The 20752-nt window shown below is 36.4% G+C and overlaps 1 protein-coding gene across 2 annotated transcripts in view; it reads right to left on the bottom strand.

Moving 5' to 3' along the window:
- Positions 1 to 20752, bottom strand: part of Ubr3 (Ubr3 ubiquitin ligase) — a 452715-nt gene that overhangs the window by 42484 nt on the left and 389479 nt on the right. For both annotated transcript variants that reach the window (XM_090383419.1, XM_090383420.1), the window contains exons 31-32: positions 18860 to 18958; positions 6837 to 6959 (exon numbers count right to left, since the gene is read on the bottom strand). In XM_090383419.1, the coding sequence (XP_090239545.1) occupies positions 6837 to 6959; positions 18860 to 18958 (222 nt within the window). The remainder of the gene's footprint in view (positions 1 to 6836; positions 6960 to 18859; positions 18959 to 20752) is intronic.

Raw genomic sequence — 20752 nt, 5'->3', positions numbered from 1 at the left:
ATGGTTTGCCAACTGTTTTTAGTAATTGGTTATCCAGTTTTCTCTCTGATCGCTCACTGAGGGTGATGGTAGATGGCTCTCTGTCTTCTAACTTCTCCACTAATGCCGGTGTCCCCCAAGGTTCAGTTCTTTCCCCCACTCTTTTCCTCTTGTATATCAATGACCTTCTTCCATTGACTGGAAATCCTATCCATAGTTTTGCCGATGATAGCACATTGCATTCAACTTTCCATTTTGAGAAACCTTGTCCAGCTCAATCAGCTTTAAGTTCTCGAAAATCTGCTGCCAATTCCTTAAATGCCGATCTTCAGGTAATTCTCCAGTGGGGCAAAGACAACTTAGTTGATTTCAACCCTTCTAAAACTCAATCTTGTCTTATATCTCGCAAAAAGGATTCTTCTGCTCCTATGCTTATCTTTAGTGACACTCCGATTTCTAGGCAAAATGATATATCTCTTTTGGGGATTACCCTGACTTCTAATCTCTCTTGGCACAAGCACATTACAAATATTGCTTCCTCTGCATCTAAAAAACTTGGTTTTCTCTTTCGCTCTCGGCGTTACTTTTCTCCCAAACAGCTGCTCACTCTGTATAAATCGCAAATCTGCCCTGCCATGGAATATTGTTCCCACATCTGGGGTGGTGCCCCCAAAACCTCTCTCAGGCTTCTTGATTCCATTCAGAAGAGGACAGTTCGGTTAATTAATGATTCATCTCTAACAGAGTCTCTCCACTCGCTGTCTCATAGACGCACTGTTTCTGCTGCATGCCTCTTCTACAGATACTTCCATGGGCACTGTTCTTCTGAATTGGCTTCTATAATTCCCGCTCTCTCTTTCAAAACAGTCCGAACACGTGCCGCCACCAGCCAACATCCATTTACTGTCCAACTTCAAACCCACAGAACCAACTTTTCATCTTCCTCATTTATTCATTCAACTGCCGTTTTCTGGAACAACCTTCCTTCATACGTATTTCCTGAAAATTACAATCTACAGAAGTTCAAGTCCAATATCAACAAATATCTTCTTTCGTCTTCTCAACCTCCAACCCAAGCACGGTACTAAGCACTATAGGTTTAATACCTCTCGTGTTTGGGGTTCTCATAAAAAAAAAAAAAATAAAATAATAAATAAAAGATTGAACATAACTTTTATAAATATATTCTTATCTCAATAAACTGTTGTCTTTGTTCATGCAATAGCCTTTAAGAAAGTAGTCATTTATGCATCACTACTGAATCTGAATAATGGGGAATGAATCAGTGAGTTTCTTGTTGTAATGCTGTGAGTTTTATAACATGGTTTTAGTTTTGTAAAATTGTACACCATCAAACATTGTAACACTAAATGCTGGAATTCTATAGAAAGGTCAGTTTCTGTTTGCTGAATCTAGTGAAAGCTGAATGATTTGATGAGTAGTTGTGCTTTGTGGTTTTTATAGCATTCTCAGAGAATTTGTATTATTTCTTTCTGATATGCAGCTTGGAAGTGCTCCATAGCTAATTGTATAATGCTGCATGCTTGTGATAATTTATGTCAGCATAAAGCTGGAAAGACTGCTGCTGCATTTATGGAGAATTCAAAGTAGCAGTGATGTTAATCAAGGCCTGGATGTCATTTCCAAATGATCTTAAAAATCAAAATAATTATTGAAATTTTTGTGTGAGTGTGAACTTTAGTATTCCTTAAGTATGGTATTCAGTTTTGGTCTGCATCATTATTTTGTTATTGGAGAAGTACAGCTGTAAAAAAAATTTTTTTACAGCTAATACACTGAGTTGGCCTCATCATTAGCAACATCCCCTTGTGTAGAAACGGACTGGACTGTGATGCTGGCGAAGACTCAAAGTTGGGAACAGCTGATATAAGATTGTAGTTCATACAGCTATTACGTTTTTGAGTGTCTGTGAGGAAGAATGGGTCAGGGTTGAGGTTTTTCCAGCTTTGAATTTGAATAATTGCAGGGATAAGATGTGAAGGTGCCAATACCTTGACAACAGCCTACATGGTTCCCACAATAACAGCGTTCCCATTCTGTGGTGTAATAAGTCTACAATGACTGGATCAATGGCAGTTGAAGAACCAGCCAAAAAGTCATACGTGGAACAGTCATGTGTGGTCAACACCTGTAGTGAGTGTTGTGTGTCTCAACTCATAACAGAGCAGTGATGCAGCACAGCCACACAGCTAACCATGCAGTACAATATAGGAATATCAAGTCCAATATTCACATGGACTATGCACTGGACATTAGCTCATATAGACTATGGAAGTTGATGGCTGTCAGAGGTATCCACGCTCATTGCAAGATACAAGACACTGCACTATGCATGGGCATGTCAGCATCAATAGTGGAACACCAACACATGGATATCTGTTGCTTGGTCTGATGAATCCTATTTCCAACTCTATTGTGCTGATGGGCATATCTGCATTTGGTGAAAGTAACCTGAGTCCACAGAAATCAATGTCTTGATGGGAATGCCTACCTTTCTATTGTTGCCGACCAAGTATCCCTTCATAATGATGGTATGTCCAGAAAACTTTGGCATCTATCAACAAGACAATGCACCACAAGGCTCAGCAGGTTGCTAACTAGTTTTATTCTCTGTCCTCCCAGAGTTGCCCAATTTACCACTTAACAATCTCAACCCAATAAGGCATGTCTGGAACCTACTAGAAAAGGATGTTTATTCCTGATAATGCATAGGCATTATTACTGGACATATTGTGCAAAGCATGGGTAGCACTACCACATGACACCCTGCAGGACCTTGTACCCGCAACCCAAAGGTCGCGGGTTCGATTCCTGCCTCGGGCTTGGATCAAAGTACTGCAAAAACCTTGGGAGGTGCAATATGGCCACAGAAGCCGATGCGCCAACAACTACTAAATCAAAATCAAAAAAGGACCTTGTGGAGGCCATGCCAAGATGTAAGATGTGTACAGGCTAAAGCATCACGTGGCCACTCATGTACACTGGAAGTGAGGTATTCAGGAAATAATATTTTTTAAATAAGAAAACTGCTGTTATTACTAAAGATATAATTTCTTTTTATTAACCAATATACATCAGAATAAAGAATAAAATTATATTCTATTATATATATTAACATATATAAAATTATATATGACTATTGTTAGAGAAGACTATTGTTATTTATTTTCAGTGGATATCACCATCAAGATGATCGTTTTGAAGCTAGTGGGCTTCATCATCAGTGGATGGGTGGGCAGGTACCCTGGTAATGGCAACATGCCATTACAGTTGCGAAGTTATTTCCACAATATGAGAGATGCCAAATATCAATAGTCTTCTCTACTAGAGAAGCGTTATTTATTTGATGTAGTGCAATACCAGCTATCTCGTGAAGGCACCCACAATATGAGATACAATTAAAACGATGCCTTTACACTACACACATAGTTCAAATTTATGAGTAAACTATGGTGTATCTACACCGATATTATATAGTTAATTACCTAAACCCATAAGAAATTATGCCTTGTGCATTTCGCCTTCTAATACATTATTACCAACACCATTTGGCATCTCTCATATTGTGGAAATAACTTCGCAACTGTGATGGCATGTTGCATTACCAGGGTACTTGCCCACCCACTGATGATGAAGCCCACTAGCTTCGAAACGATTGTCTGGATGGCAGTATCCACTGAAAATAAATAACAGTAGTCTTCTCTACTAGAGAAGCGTTATTTATTTGAAGTGGTGCAATACCAGCTACCTTGTTGTGAAGGCACTCACAATATGAGATACAATTAAAATGATGACTTTACACTACATATGTAGTTCAAATTTATGGGTAAACTATAGTGTATCTACATCGATATTATATAATGAATGTTTTGTGAATAAAGTCAAGAATACAGTAAACCCCCGTTATTCGCAGGGGTTATGTTCCTGAGAAATGCTGCTAATACCGAAAACGTGAATACTGAGTTATGGCTTCCATAGTAATAAAGGGGTTCCTTTCCAAAGTATGAAATATATAAGAAAACCTAGTCTAAAATTTTGTCTTATATATGTATTATATGTACCTTCATAATATGACTACAGTCAGTCCTCGTATAGCACGATAGTTGTGTTCCTAGAAACCCTCGTGCAATGCAAAATCGTGCAATATAAACAACAGGCCCTATGGGAAAAATAGGGTTAGGTGCCGGCCACCCAAGATTGAACACAAACCAAAACATTACCAAACACAATAAATAATCGTAATAAAATACTTACGTATTTTATTACGGCTATTACGTAATAAAATATTGCTAATGCTTTTGCTTCTATCGTAAGCAAACTTGTTTTTGTTTGATTTCCTATCCAAACAGATGACAGCCGTTCCATCTCTTCCAATTATTTGTGTCTTAATCTAATGGATTTTAATTACACTTTGAGTTGTACCTGCTATGAAAGTTTTTTATTTTCTCTGCATTCTTTCTAATTCTCGGCGTTACCTCATTTAGGTCTGTAGCATGTGCAATATCACATGGTCTTTCATTTCGCTCAAAGCGTTTCACAATTCAATTTCATATTTTTTCCCTGTCGACAGAGGCGGACTGGCCATAAGCCTTACCGGGGAAACCCAGGTGGGCCAGAGGCCAGTGTGATTTTGGCCATAAACCATAGTATGAGGCCACTATAAATTTTCCCAGGTAAGAATTTTTGACCCAGTCCGCCTCTGTTTATCGATATCGCTTTTCTTTCTCTCTCTGAATCTGTAGTGTCTTCACCAGGATGCTTCCTTTTCACACCTTTTAAGTATTTTACTCATTTTTAGGGAATAAAGCACAATTACAAAACAAGGAGGCACGCCTGATACACATAAACAAAGCTGCACGCGTGTAGCAACTGAATAAACAACACCGTAAAGCCAGAGATTAACACCTCACATTTTACTAAAGCACATTTCTAGGGGTTACTACCATAAAACAATAAAAACAATTTCCAGTTGCGTTTCTGCTAGTGGAATCTGTTATAAACTGGTAGTAAACTCGATCTAATTGCATTTGCGATTATACCGATAGCTGGAATTGTGTTGGTTTTTACATTATTATGGTGAAAAATGTTTCCCCTTCACTGATATAAAACACATAAATACATTTTCAGAATCTTCTCTTCATTCCTATCGTGTTGCGTTCAGTTGGGGTGATTCCGCGTTCGACTGCCATTTCTTGTAAACACAAAGGCGAATCGTGCAAAAGCGAATTCGGTTCGTTCTATATAAGATATCGTTCCCCCATTTATAAATCGTGTATGATCGAATTCGTGTAGTGCAAACACGTGTTATACGAGGACTGACTGTACGTACATAGTGAAATGCAAGCATAAGGCATCGAAATGAAAATAAGAAATGATTTAATATTAAATGTAATATTTATTAGAAATTTCAAACAGATCTTTCAATCCAGCGCCTTTGCTATAGCTAAAAAACGTATCCTGCCAGTGCTATCACCAGTTTCGCTAAAGTGTTGATAAAGGTGTTTTGCCTTTTCACGAATGATGAGTGAACTTAAGGGAATTTTATCTTGAGTTCGGTCTTCTATCCACAGATTTAAAGCTTTTTCCATTTTTTTAAATTTAACATCACGAGTTACAGAGCAAATTTTTGAAGCAATTGGCGCGTTTTCACAGACACTATGGCAGATTTTTTCTTCCGATTTCTTGATTGATCATACTGTTGACTTATTGATTTTATAATGGTTTGCCACTGACGAGACAATTTCACCATTAGAAATTTTCTCTAATAACTGAATTTTATTCGCTAATGTCATCACCTTCTTTGATCTTTTCACAATTCCCTTGTTATTCGTAGCCATATTTTTGTAGGGGTTAGAAAATAACTTGTCCACAATAAAGTCACTTTCTTCTGTTAACACACTTGAAAAAGTCTGTTTACACTGACACACTGCAAAACGGTAGATTTTTCACTTTTGTAAGCATATCAATTTATAAATTGATAAATTTATTCAATTTATAAGCATATAAATTAAAAGCAAAAGACGAAACCTTCCATGACAAGCACATAGCACATACTGAACAAGGATTAGCGGGAAACATCCACGCTTGTGATTTTGCCACCCCTCTCCCCCCACCTACTGAGCACTGTTTTGACCGGGAAAGATGATTTTTGCCACGGCCATGTTTTTTTATGGCGGAAAATGTTCACGGCGATTTAAAATTCACATTTTTTTAGGTTTCATTTTATATTAAATCAGTGACCGCGAATACAGATACCGCGAATAGTGGTGGTTTACTGTATATGAATATCTTTTTAATGTATATGAATATCTTTATTAATACATTGCAAATAATGTCAAAAGCATAATATTCTGGATATAATCTGACATTGATTCTATTGTTGGCTCTGGGGGATGAGCCTGAACCTTAATATGGGCCCCATCCCCCCAAGGCTATTGTCCACCAACCAATGTAAAACCCCTTGCAATACACCCTACACTGCTGTGTAGGGTATATTGTATATACCACTTTTGTATACAATAAAGATTATATATATATATTTTTTGCTACTTGGGTATCTCTTTACTTATTGGGAAGTTATATACACTTTCTGTATAATAAACAAAAATAATAAAATAATATAAATAAAGAGATGGTTAAGAACAAATTATTTGCTAGGTAAGTAGTCCGACTTTTTTTAATTTTTGTATATCTTTTTATTTTTGTGTTTTTTTTTAGAAAAAGGATCATAATCTTTGATAATCATCATTTAAAAAATGGATGGTAACAATTTTATACTTTTTTTATAAATACTGACATTATGTAAACAAAGAATAAGTTACAGACAGTAACAATACCTTTATATCTACACAGTCCTCATTATAAAGGTGGCTTTGAAGTAATGCTGCAATTTTTAAAAAGGGTAAACAGAGATTCTGCACATAAGACTCCATTTCTTCTGTTGTCCATTGTTTTGATTTCTGCAAATATATGATAATAATAAAATAAATGTTTCCTTTTAGTTTATTGTAAGGAATCAGGATATAAATAAAAACACCCAATCTCATCATTCAGCAAGTCCCTCATATAATACATCCCATTCTTGTTTATAGTTCTGAAATAGTATTAATATTAATAAAGATAAATTTTATTTATATTAGCTTTAAAAAAAAGCATTGTGATTTCAGAACCATAAGAATAAAATGTTTAAAACAAGAATTATATCTTCACAGTTCACAGAACTTCTGTTATGAAGTTCTCTGAACTGTGAAGATCAGCTAATAGAACAATTCATAGGGATTATGCTAGTGATATACAGGGATGTTGACCAGTAGAGACAAAGAAATGATTATATCATTATAAAAAGCAATGATCAGGCTACATCTTGAATGATACATACAAGCTTGAAGACCCATTTTAGAAAAGATCTGAATTTGTTGGATAGGCTAAGGGGAAGAGCTACAAGGTTGGTTAAAGATAAAAAAGGGTATTCATATCAAGACAGAATTGAATTCTGCAAGTCAGTGTTTGGAAACCCGGCATCTGTGGAGTGACAGGATCAAGGTGTTTAAGGTCTTAAAAATATTGAAGGTGTCTTTACACTTCTTTATGTTTTCAAATCAGAAGAATGAATTATTTTCGAAGTCCACCTATGCCTATGAAAGAAAGAAAAAAATTATGTGAAAATTAATAAATGACAATATACCCCATACTGCAAATATAGACCACAGGAGGATTTGTTTGGAAGAAGAAAGAAGGAAGTTTTAAAAGATATGATCACATTCTACAGTACATTTTCCATAATTTTGAGTGGTAATATTCAAATATACTTCCCCCACACACACACACATGGTACAGTTCAATCAATGTGTAATCATTTGATCTGCTAAATGATGAATTCAGGTACTGGTAGTTCTTTCCTTTTTCTAGAGTAAATAAAAATAAAATACTCAAATTAAAGAAAACACGAAAAGCAGATATGGAACCAAAAAAGGAAAGAACAGTATACTCTTGGTAGTTTTTTTTACCTGCGCAATTACTTATTTCCATTGTGTATCCTCACCACTTATTTCATCATTTCCCCCCCACCAAGCTCTGACTGCCTCAATTGTTGTATACAGTATAACTTTCTACTCATTTTAATTTGTCATGCCAGTTAAGCTATCACAATTGTCAGGGTCCCACCAGTGTCAAATTACTTATTCAGATTATATGGTATTTTTACAATTTCAAGTATTTTCATCCCTTTTGAACAATTCAATAGAGATATAGGGAAGATTATTCCCCCGCTTTTAAAAGAAATCACCAAAAATCGCACTGACACATTTCACTATCCTCAACTACAACTATAGGAGGGAGTGTCGTATCATCCAGTCCCACATCAAGTTAGAGAGACCAGAATGTACCCAATTTCCCCTCATTTTAATTGCTATGAAAAGATTGCTAAAAATAAACCCCTGAAACACAGGCCAAAGGAGCTATGTAGACAATGCAGCTGGTGGACTATATCTGTGTTTATTTGTATCTGCTTGTTGTTATCTTGTGTTACTACAAAATTTTCCAGTTATATCTTGTTAACCATATACAGTAAATTTTGTAAAATACAGCAGTTTACAATGTGGAATTCTTTAAAATGCATCACATTTTACCAAAAAAAAAAAAAAAAAAAAAAAAAAAATCAATACACTGAAATCCAGAAATATTAAGGAAACTAACTGGCACTTGTATCAACGATCACATTTTTCTTTAAAACACCAAGCAAAAAAAAAAAAAAAAAAGGGGTGTCATTTCCCTCTTTATAAGACATTTGGGATTGCACTGTCCTTTCATCTGTTTTTGTAGTCAACAGTGTTGAAACATGGATATTGCAATGGTCTTAAGTTTCACAGAAAAAAACAAATTTGCTTTTGCAAAGAGTTGTCTGGTATTGCACTATTTTCAAACAGATGGCCTCCCCAAAAGATTAATTGGTCCTTTATTTAAAAGGTGTGACATTTTCAGAACTCACTGATCTCTCATTAAAGAGAATGTTGCTTCTATACAGAGACAAAACATTATAAAGTTGTAATATGGCTAAAGTTATCCGTTTTGTTTGAGTTTTGTCACCAGACAAACCTACTATTTCATGAGAGACAACTTAGTCCTGAAACAGGCTGTCACAGCAGTTTTTCATCTTTTAAACAAATAGTAGTAGTAGTAGTGGCATGTGATGCAAGAAAGAAAGTGTATGAGCTCATGCAGACCAGCCAAAAAAAAAAAAAAAAAAAAAAAAATTCACACCATTCCCTCCAAATACCTGTCTAGTTCCTCCTTAAATTTATTCAACCTATCAACTTCCACAACGACAGATGGAAGTTTGTTCCAGCAATTAACCACACGCTGGCTAAAGGCAAATTTCCGCACATCTATTCTACATCTGTCCTTTCTTAATTTGAATTTATGCCCCCTTAGGTTCGTAATCTGAACAAGTGGAAGGATCCCATCAGAATTCAGCGTGCTCAACCCATTCAAGGCACTTAATCAGATCACCGCGCAGGTGCCTAGTCTCCAGCCACTGCAATTTGCAGAACTTAAGCCTCTCTTGGTAAGAAGATCCCTTCATTTGCCTCACCAATCTTGTTGCCCTTCTCTGTACACGCTCAAGTAAATCTACATCCTTCCTAAAATGAGGCCCCCAGACCTGTACACAGTACTCAAGGCGTGGCCTGACCATTGCCTTATACAGAGGGACAATCACCTCCTTCTTCCTGCTAGCAAAATTCCTATACATCATTGACAAAACCCCATGACCTGACCTGGCAGACTGTCTGCATTGCTCAAAAAACTTCATATCTGACTGCACAATTACTCCCAGGTCTTTTTCATTTTTTACCACCTTCAGTGTAATACCACACAGTTGGTATGTTTCTCTGGGGTTACTTCTAACCATATGCAGTAGTTTGCATTTGTCAAGGTTAAACTTAAGTTGCCACTTCTTAGCCCATCTGCCCAAATTATCTAGATCCTGTTGCAGTAGCACACTGCCATTACTGTCATTAACAATCCTGCCAACCTTTGTATCATCTGCAAACTTCAACATTAAGCCTGATATACCTTCATCAATATCACTGATAAATATACAAAACAACAGTGGACCTAACACCGAACCCTGTGGGACTCCAAGAAGAGCAGCACCCATTGATTACCACCCTCTGTCTTTTCGCACTTAACCATCCTTTTATCCATTGTAGCAACTTACCCTTAATACCATTTTGCTCCAATTTGTACAATAGTCTTCCATGCACAACAGTGTCAAAAGCTTTCCTGAAATCCAAATATATGATATCAAAATTATTTTTTTCATCCAGTTCCTTTGTGTAACCACATCATAATATCCTATCAAATTTGTCATACAAGACTTCCCCTTAACAAACCCATGCTGTGTCTGAATTATTGCTGCAGTCTCGTCTAGATGATTCTGCAATGCATCTTTAACCAGTGACTCCATTATTTTACCCAGAACAGAACTTAAACTAACTGGTCTGTAATTACTCTTGTCACCTTTCGATCCCCCTTTGTGAATTGGGGATACATTTGCACATCTCCAATCCGTGGGAACCTCTCCTGAGTCCAAGGATGCTCTCATAATTTGCTTAGTTGCTTTGCCGTCTCCTTTAATATAACTGGATAGATCCCATCCACCCCAGGTGCTTTTCTTATGTTTAACTTCAACAATTTCTCCTCCAATTTGCTTTCAGTTATTACAAAATCATTAAGTATCCTGCTACAATTTGATAACCTTCTGCCATTTTCAAACCTTAATAATTCCTCATGTGTGAATGTAGATGCAAAATACTCATTAAGTTTGTTTGCTATCTGAGCAGGATCATCAACAGTCGAACCATCGATGTCAAGTGGACCAATCAGATTCATCTCCTTCCTTTTAGAGTTTATATAAGAAAAGAAATCCTTGCTGTTTTTCTTAGCATCTTTTGCCAAGGATTTCTCGTAATCTGCCTTCGCCTGCCTAACCTCCTTTGTGACCTGATTACAGACTAGCTGATATCTGCCATAGGCTTCTGAGTCGCTTGATAATTTATATGCATCCCATGCATTTTACTTCCTTTACGAGTCTAATTAGTTCATTAGATATCCATTTAGGCCTAAACCTCAAACAATATTTCTTAATAGGTATGAAACTTTTAGTAGCATCCATGATTAATTCCTTGAACGCTTCCCACTTAGAATTTACTGTTGGTAACATCGTCAGTTTATCCCACTGTACAGAATTTAAAAACTGTCGGAGACCACTGTACTCACCTTTACGGAAGCAAAAACCTTTTCCTTTACCCCTGATGGTAATTAAATCTTTAAGTAAATCCCACATCAGTACACTGTGATCACTGCCACCTAGTGGTTCCTTTATCTGCAAATTCTTCATACACGAATGATCACTGCTGATAACCAGATCAAGAGTATAACTCTCTCTGGTTGCCTCTCGAACATGCTGCTGCAGAAAACAATCATCCAATAAATCCACAAAAGTCTGACTAGTGTGTGAGTGACCAACCCACAAGTTCCAGTCAATATCTGGAAAGTTAAAATTCCCCATTATAAGACATTCCGATTTACTAGCCCACTCTATTTCTCTGTACAATTGTTCATTGTACTCATTCGAGTCATTAGGCCTATAACACACTCCTACTGTTATTTTTGCTGTCGCAGTGCTTATGTCACACCAAACTGACTCAACAGTGCACTGTTCATCTATATCAACTGGATGCACTTCTTTTGATTTTATGTTTTTCTTAATTAACAGCATAACACCTCCTCCCTTTCTATCCTGTCTATCCTTTCTGTACACATTGTACTCCCCAAATTCTAGTTCAGCATTCCTTATATCTGTGTGACACCACGTCTCTGCTATCCCAACAATATCCGCCTTTGATGTCTTGACCAAACACTTCAAATTCATCAAATTGATTTACTATACTTCTAGCATTGGTATACATTCAAGCATACATGCTCCTACTCCTATTCCTAGTTACCCTAACACATCCCATATTCCCACCTATTTCAGGATGACTGCCATCCGTCCCTGAAACCCCCAACACCCCATGTCCAGGTCGCTACTTATTTAATAGAAGTGGTGCAAGAATCACCTTCACCTCTGCCTACGGCTACTGTTAAACTATTAGTCCTTGTATCCACCCCCTCAAGCTATCAGTTTTCCGACCCACCTAACACTGCCTCGATAGAATCAGCAAATATTCTTGCACCCTTTCTATTTAAGTGTATCCCATCCCTATAGAAGCAGTCTCTCTCCTGTTAACTAGTAAAGTCCAGGCTGAAAAAAATTCTACCCCTTGAGCCTTGCACATTCTTTCCAGGGCCGAATTGATCGACAAGGCGCTCATCATATACTCCCTTCTATCGTGTCTGGGCAGAATTGCAGACACTTTCCAATTCAACCCTAATTCTCGGCTTTTGTTCAACAGTGACCTGTACTTGTTAAGTAATTCTGCCGGTCTCCTACTACTAATATCATTAGTGCCAACGTGTACAACTATATCACCTTTTGTGCCTTTAAAAGATGATATCCGCTCTACAACGTCATCAACCTTTGCCCCTGGCAGACATACCCTGGTCCTGTTCCACCTATCCTTTTTACAAAGCATGTTTCCCTGACAATAGAGTCTCCAACAACTACTAGTTCCTGAGGGACCAGCGCATTCTGCCTTGGGGGTTGCCGCCGTGTTGCGTGATGACCAAGTGCAAGCTCTGGCGTTGATGTGGGCAGCTGAAAGCCTGATGGGCCCCCTCAATTTAGATCTTTCGAGAGCATCCACCCTGTCCTTCAAACTCTCATATAGGCCCATAACCACGCTGAGTTGTCGCCTGATTTCCTTACACTCCTTACATTGCGCACACACAAATCCCCATGGCAATATCATGTTCCATTCCAGAGAGTTTGGCAAACATTTCACAAGTCGCACAATTTTTTAGGCTCTCATGCGTTGGAGAATCGGCCCCCTCAGTTCTCCCCGAGTCACAGCACTCTTGCCACTTTGTGCCCGTTGCTTTGCTGCTCTAGTTTGGGGCATGATACTTTAAATTAATAAAATCAATAAATTAAATTAATTAAATGTCAATACTACACTATCTATTACTCTAAGCGTATTACTCTATAAATTATACGTTAGAGCTACCTAACTACCTCAATTAAAAATTTGAATTGCCTACCACTATATACAAAAACAATGGCTGCAAGATTCGAACGAAATAACGGTTTTACGTATATTAAGTATTACGTATGTCTAGAAAAACTGTTTATCTAAATAAAATAAAAATAACCAGCGTAACTATAAGACTACGTATTATGTACAATATAAAATAACAATTATGTAAATAAAAAGGCAAACACTTATTGTTTTTTTGGAGCCTGCAACTGACAGCTGTAATTTTAATTTAAATGCTCAATTAAACTTTTGCTAGGCCATCTGCTTGAAAATAGTGCAATACCAGGGTAATACATTACAAAGGCAAGTTTATTCTGCTGCTAAGACTATTGAATTATTAATGCAGTTTAAATCCTGTTGGCCACAAAAATAGACGAGAAGACAAGATAGTACCACAGACATCTAATAATTTCTCTCATACCGTATAACTTTTGCTATATTATAACTCTGAACGTCTCTCTTACTGTGCTCTCTTACTCTTACAGTAAGAGAGTACGAGAGTTTACTCTCTTACTGTGAAAATTGCTGCTGCATATTACAGATGAATAGTTGATTGTAAAGACTGCATATACTCCATCACACAGTGCATGTGTGATGTTGGAGACCGGTTTGCATTAGCATTTAGCATTAGTTGTTGTTGTTATTTGGTTTTTAGGAGCATTAGCAACTAAGACCATATTGCTCCGGGATATGCGGTGGTCATTCCCTGACCTTTCCGCATCCTCCGTATTTGGTGGTGACGGGCTCGAACCCCGGTCTAATCAAGAAGCGTGTGCTACGCACTGCTGCTCCTTCCCACCTGGATACGGAGGCACTTTTAGCATTAGTAGAGGCATACAATGCAAGAAAGCAAGCTTATGCAGCATCGGCCAAAAATATAAAAAAATAAATAAATAAAAAGAAATCTCCCTTTTTCACCTCTCCATTCGTTTCAAATGCCAGTCCAGCTCAGGCTTAAATTTATTTAGGCTATCAACTTCCACAACAAAAGATGGAATTCTGTTCCACCAATCAACTACGAGCTGGCTAAAGGCAAATTTCTGCACATCTATTCTACAACTGTCCTTCCTCAATTTAAATCTATGCCACCTCAAGTTCTTAATCTGAGCAAGAGGAAGAATCCCACCAGCATTCAGCTTGCTGAATGCTGATGCTCATCTCATTCAAGGCCTTATACACCTCAATCAGATCACCTCACAGGTGCCTACTCTCCAGGCACTGCAATTTGCAAAACTTAAGCCTTTTTTGGTAAGAGCACCCCTTTGTTCCCCTCACCAATCTTGTTGCCTTTCTTTGTACTTGTTCTAACAACTCTACATCCTTCCTACAACGAGGCCTCCAGACCTGTACACAGTACTCTAGGTGTGGCCAGACCACTGCCTTATAGAATCGGATAATCACCTCCCTGTCCCTGCTAGCAAAATTCCTTTATATCATTGACAAGACTCCATGACCTGCCCTAGAAGCCCGTCTGCACTGCTCAGCGAACTTCATATTGACTGCACAATTACCCCCAGGTCTTTTTCACTTTCCACTTCCCTGAGTGAAGTACTACACAGGTGGAACATTTCTCTTGGGTTATTGCTACCCATATGCAGTACTTTGCATTTGTCAATGTTAAAACTTCAGTTGCCACTTCTCAGTCCATTTTCCCAACTTTTCTAGATCCAGATGAAGTAGCATACTGTCTTTAATGTTGTTAACAACCCTGCCAACCTTTATATCATCTGCAAACTTGGACATTAAACCTGATATACCTTCATCAACTATATTATTGATAAATATACAAAAAAACAATGGGCCCAACACTGAACCCTGGGGAACTCCACTATAACATTTGACCACGAAGAGCAATGTCCACTGATCACCACTGTCTTCTCCCACTCAAACCTCCCTTTATCCATTGTAGCAACTTACCCTTAATGCCATACCTCCAATTTGTACAGCAGTCTTCCATGTGCAACATGGAAGACTACTGTACAAGTTGGAGGTATGGCATTAAGTCCATTTTATCTCAGTCCATTTTCCCAACTTTTCTAGATCCAGATGAAGTAGCATACTAATCTTTAATGTTGTTAACAACCCTGCCAACCTTTATATATCATCTGCAAACTTGGACATTAAACCTGATATACCTTCATCAACTATATTATTGATAAATATACAAAAAAACAATGGGCCCAACGCCGAACCCTGGGGAACTCCACTAATAACATTGAACCACGAAGAGCAGTGTCCACTGATCACCACTCTGTCTTCTCCCACTCAACCCTCCCTTTATCCATTGTAGCAACTTACCCTTAATGCCATACCTCCAATTTGTACGGCAGTCTTCCATGTGCAACATGTATCAAAAGTTTCCTGAAATCCAAGTATATGATATAAAAATTATCTTTGGCATTCAGTTCCTTTGTGACCATATCATAGTATCCAATCAAATTGGTCAGACAAGCCCTTCCTTTAACAAACCCAGGCTGTGTCATAACTATTACTGCAGTCTTGTCTAGATGATCCTGTAATGCTTCTTTAACCAGTGATTCCATTGTTTTCTCCATAACACAAGTTAAACTAACAGGTCTATAGTTACTTGTTTCACCTTTTGAACCCCCTTTGTGAATTAGTGATACATTTGCACATCTCCAGTCCATGGGGACCTCCTCTGAGTCCAAGGAAGCTCTCATGATTATGGCTAAGGGTTTGCTTACTTCCTTTGCTGCCTTCTTTAATATAACTGGATAGATTCTGTTCACCCCAGGTGCCTTCCTTATGTTTAAATTCAACAATTTCTCCTCCACTTTGCTCTCAGTTATTACAAAATCCTTAGCTCCCTGTCAGAGTTTAATAAACTTCTGGCACTCCCTTCATTGAATAACTCCTCATGTATGAATGTAGATGCAAAATACTCATTCAGTTTATCAGCTACCTGAGCATGACCATCAATAGTCAACCCATCTATGTTAAGTGGTCCTATCTGATTCATCTCTTTGCTGATTTTCTTTGCATCCTTTGCCAAAGATTTCTCGTAATCTGCCTTCGCCTGCCTAACCTCCTTTGTGACTTGATTACAGACTAGCTTATATCTGCCATAGGCTTCCGTGTCACCTGATACTTTATGTGCATCCCATACGTTTTTCTTCTCTGCCACGAGCATGATTAATTCATCTGACATCCATTTAGGTCTAAGACTTGAACAGTATTTCTTACTTGGAATGAAAAACCTAGCAGCCTCCAAAATGAAGTCCCTGAAGGCTTTCCATTTGGAATTCAACGTTGGTAACATCATCAGTTGATCCCACTGTACAGAATTTAAAAACATCTGAGACCCCTGTAGTCACCTTTATGAAAGCAAAAGCCCTTCCCTTTAGCCTTGATGGTAGTTACATCTTTAAGTAATTCCCACATCAGTACATTGTGATCACTGTCACCCAGTGGTTCCTTTATCTGCAAATTCTTAATGCTTGCTGATATTCAGATCAAGAGTATTACTCCCTCTGGTTGCTTCTTGAACATGTTGCTGTAGAAAACAGTCATCCGATAAATCCACAAAAGTCTTGCTAGTGTGCAGGTGACCAACCCACAAGTTCCAGTCAATATCTGGAAAGTTAAAATCCCTTGTTATAAGACATTCTGATTTACTGGCCCACTCTATTTATCTGCACAACTGCTCATTATACTCATCAGATTCATTAGGCCTATAACCACTTACTCTCATTTTTCCTTTTCCATTGCTTATGTCACACTAAAAAGACTCAACATTGCATTGTCCACCAACATCAATTGGATGCACTTCCTTAGATGCCACCTTAAAACACCCGAGTTTGATGTCACTTTAAAACACCTGAGAATAAAGAGTGATAGAAAATGAAAATGCTCAGTGTATATACAGCTTAAAAAATGAAATCATTAAAAGAGATGTAATGTAATAGGTAATCTCTTCTGTAAACAGCAACTTACTGAAACTCACAAAAAGTAAATTTAATTCTACGCACAGTACATTAATAAAATCAAAATATCATGTAAATTGATAATGATTGCACATACCTTAATATAATTATTCTTTCAGAAGAATACTTAATTTTTTATCTTATTTTCTAAATACAAAAGTATTTCTCTGAAGCACATTCACTGATATTCCGTGTGATACTGTATGAGGCATGCATTTAAAATTGATAATCCAATAAATGGGAACATTTTCTATGCTTTTCATTTTTTTTAACTTACTGTTATTTAGATTTTTAATGTACTGTTATTTAAATTTTTAATTAGTAGTACTATTTTTAGTCATTACAGTTGTCAGTTAGTTCAGCTATTAGTTTTTAATATTACTGAAATGTACACGAAAAAAAAAAAAAAAACTAATCAACCACTGGGAATACCTTTCTAAAATTCAGAAAACTTTAAAATTCGACACCTCTCAATTCCTGAGGGTACTGGATTTTAAAGAGTTTCGATATTGTTACCTGTTTTTCATTTGTTATTGCTGGTTACAGGCCCTCAGGGAAGACACACATTTTATAATAATAAAAACCACCTTATATACAGTCAACTCTAGGTTTACAAACAAGTTCCATTCCAAGATGTTGTTCATTATGTGTATCTTGCATTCCTGAGCTGTTACGATACATATCATATACATTAGCAGCCATTTTAAAGCATTAAAACCATGTACTAAACATCGAATGGTCTATAAAATACGTTTTATTATAATGTATGTATGCGTTATGGTTCATCATATATGATACATAACGTAAAATAAAATAAGAAAAGAATTAAAAAAAAAAACATGATATCAAAATTGTTAATTTTAATTAAAAACATAGGGTTACAAAATAGAAATAAAGAAAATGAGTACTAACATAATATATGTACTGTACATACATATGTATTCAACTCTTACTCATCAGGGTTCAATATTTTCCATATAAGTGAATAGGTTTTTGCTGTGTGTTTGCAGTGCTGCTATTATTCGTTTCAGGTATCTTTGCAACTGGAACAAAAAGGGATGGGGAAGCTTCCCTTTCCCAGACCCTAAGTGAACCAAAGATTGATCATCTAAGATAATCTAGGCAAAGCAAATGATGATCCTATTATATTATAATAGGGGGAATCACCAATTTCTTTCCCATGAGAAAACATTCTACGTGGCGTGGCACGTAAACCAACGTGTTTTTACTGGCTAGATTAGTTTTATAAACCAAGAATAGTTCAGTATAATTATCATATAATAATTTTCTGATAATTATTGCAATAAATACATTTTTTAAAATGTTTATTTATTTAAATCTTACAATTATGTTTACTATACATTTGGCATTTTGTTTTATAAGGAACTCTATCTATTGGTGACTTTAAGAAATTTTTAATGAATTGTGACGTTCGTTATAGTGAATGTTTGCAAATCAAATGTTTGTAAACCAAGAGTTGCCTGTATAGTGAAATGTTTTTTTCTTTTTTCAGTATGGTGACCTGTAACCATATCCTTTAACCAACATATTCACAAAGACTTGTATTTTCATTCAGTATGCCCATTCTATATAAAAAAAAAAAAAAAAAAATGGATGAAAGTCCTATTATAGAAATAGTATTCATAAACAGGCTAAGGGCATTTAATATTTCGAATTTTGAAACCTTGACAAAATATAGTGAATAAATTATAAACTTACTATATTAGAATCTAAATCTTCATCATCTAAATAAAGACTGCTGTGCTCTAGATGATCCACTACCTGACCTAATACCACTTCAACTCCATCAATGCAATCCTGAGGGAAAACAAGATGTTCATAAGATTTATAACTTACAATATAATAATATTTACAATGTTTTAAATGTAACTCATTAATGGGATTTACTTCTCAAAATTTTATTTTTTTTAAGATTAAGAACAGTATCATTAATTTTTCATAAGGTATTTTAAATTACTTATAGCAGTGGTGCTCAATCTTTACATTGAAAGACCACAGTGGGGATTTTCTGAGACTCTGTAGGCTGGTTTAATGTCATACTGATTTGTACAAGAGCTAATGAAGACGCATGATGTCTTCTTCCTCAAAAAATAACTAAACTGCAGTATTTAAGCTTAATAAGAAAATATATTTTTTTAATTTATATAAATTTAATAAATATATTTATTTTTTTTGATAATTATACCAATAAAAGAAATAAGAACTTTTATTATTTGAACTTTTAGAGATGATCTTGAAGTAATTGCAGCTGTGTCATGAGTTTTTCAAAACGTTGAAATGCATGTTTATATGTGAACAGCCTCGAAGCTTAGCAATATTGTGTGAAGTTATAGTTCTATATTTTTCCTCTAGGGTTTCTAAATTTGACTAGTGATAATTTTCAAAATTCTTTTGCAGGCTGGGACCCAGCCTATGGGCCATATTTTGAGCACCTCTAACTTATGGGAAAGCTAATCTGAGGTGCCATAATGACTTTAACGATACCAAGGTTGCTAAGTGAAAGCAAAAACATTGTTTGGGAGCTGTTGTGCAGGATTTGTTCTAATAATCATATAATTGCAATTGGCATTGGCATTATTTTTCATTATTGTTTTTTTTTTTTTTTTTAATATATAGTGAGTTCAAAGAATGTTGGTTGTAATAACTAGCAATATGCCTGTACCTTTCCTTATCATGTTCTTGGCAATTTTTGGTGCATCAAATACTCAGCCGCAGTGTGACAGTTCTATGCTACTTTGGCTCATAGGGTCGGTCATATACTATGCCTACACAAAGTGTGTTCAAGAGCCAAAAAAAAAAAACTCACATTGTTTACTATAAAAATTTCCGTGGCATCAAACTCAAAAAGGTTTGTCTAGTAAACAATCCTGTAATTTTCATATTGCTGATTTTACATTGGTTCAACAGCATGGTTATCCTTGCTATGAATGGCACTTTCATTTGCAAGTCAGCATGCCACAGAAGGAGGTGCATTATAATTAAAGTGGTTGATAGTGCAAACATTCTGAAAACAACAACAATCTAGTCAAGTATCACTGTAGCACCTTGCAGTATTGATGCATTCTTGGTGAGAATGCATTTCCTCTAGTGATGATGCATTCTCACCAAGAATGCATCATTACTAGAGGAAATGACTTGGTGCTTCACTAACCTTGCAATAAGAGGATCTAAGCCAAAATGAATGCAGACACCAACACCCTAATTTATATTAATACTATGCTGTGTTCCAAACATAATATATGGAAAGCTTGAAGCTGCTTCCTCTCATGCTAACTACAGTATAAATGTAGTTATACTGAGAATGGCTAAGGGAGCAGTCTCACCCTTTGTATGCTATGCTTTGGTTATTGTAAATTATATATGACCACGAGAAATTTTGCCATAGCTTGTAATATGTGGTTTTTCCCTAATCCATCTAGGGCTGCTAATATGCATGGTTATCCTTGCTATGAATGGCACTTTCATTTGCAAGTCAGCATGCCACAGAAGGATGTGCATTATAATTAAAGTGGTTGATAGTGCAAACATTCTGATATTCTAATATTCATCATATAAATTTGAAAGAGCAGACTTTCTTATTTTCTTTTAACT

Source organism: Mastigoproctus giganteus, chromosome 10 (assembly GCF_048544385.1).
Source record: "Mastigoproctus giganteus isolate SK-2022 chromosome 10, ASM4854438v1, whole genome shotgun sequence".
Classification (NCBI taxonomy): Eukaryota; Metazoa; Arthropoda; class Arachnida; order Uropygi; family Thelyphonidae; genus Mastigoproctus; species Mastigoproctus giganteus.
This window is presented reverse-complemented; position numbering and strand designations above follow the sequence as displayed.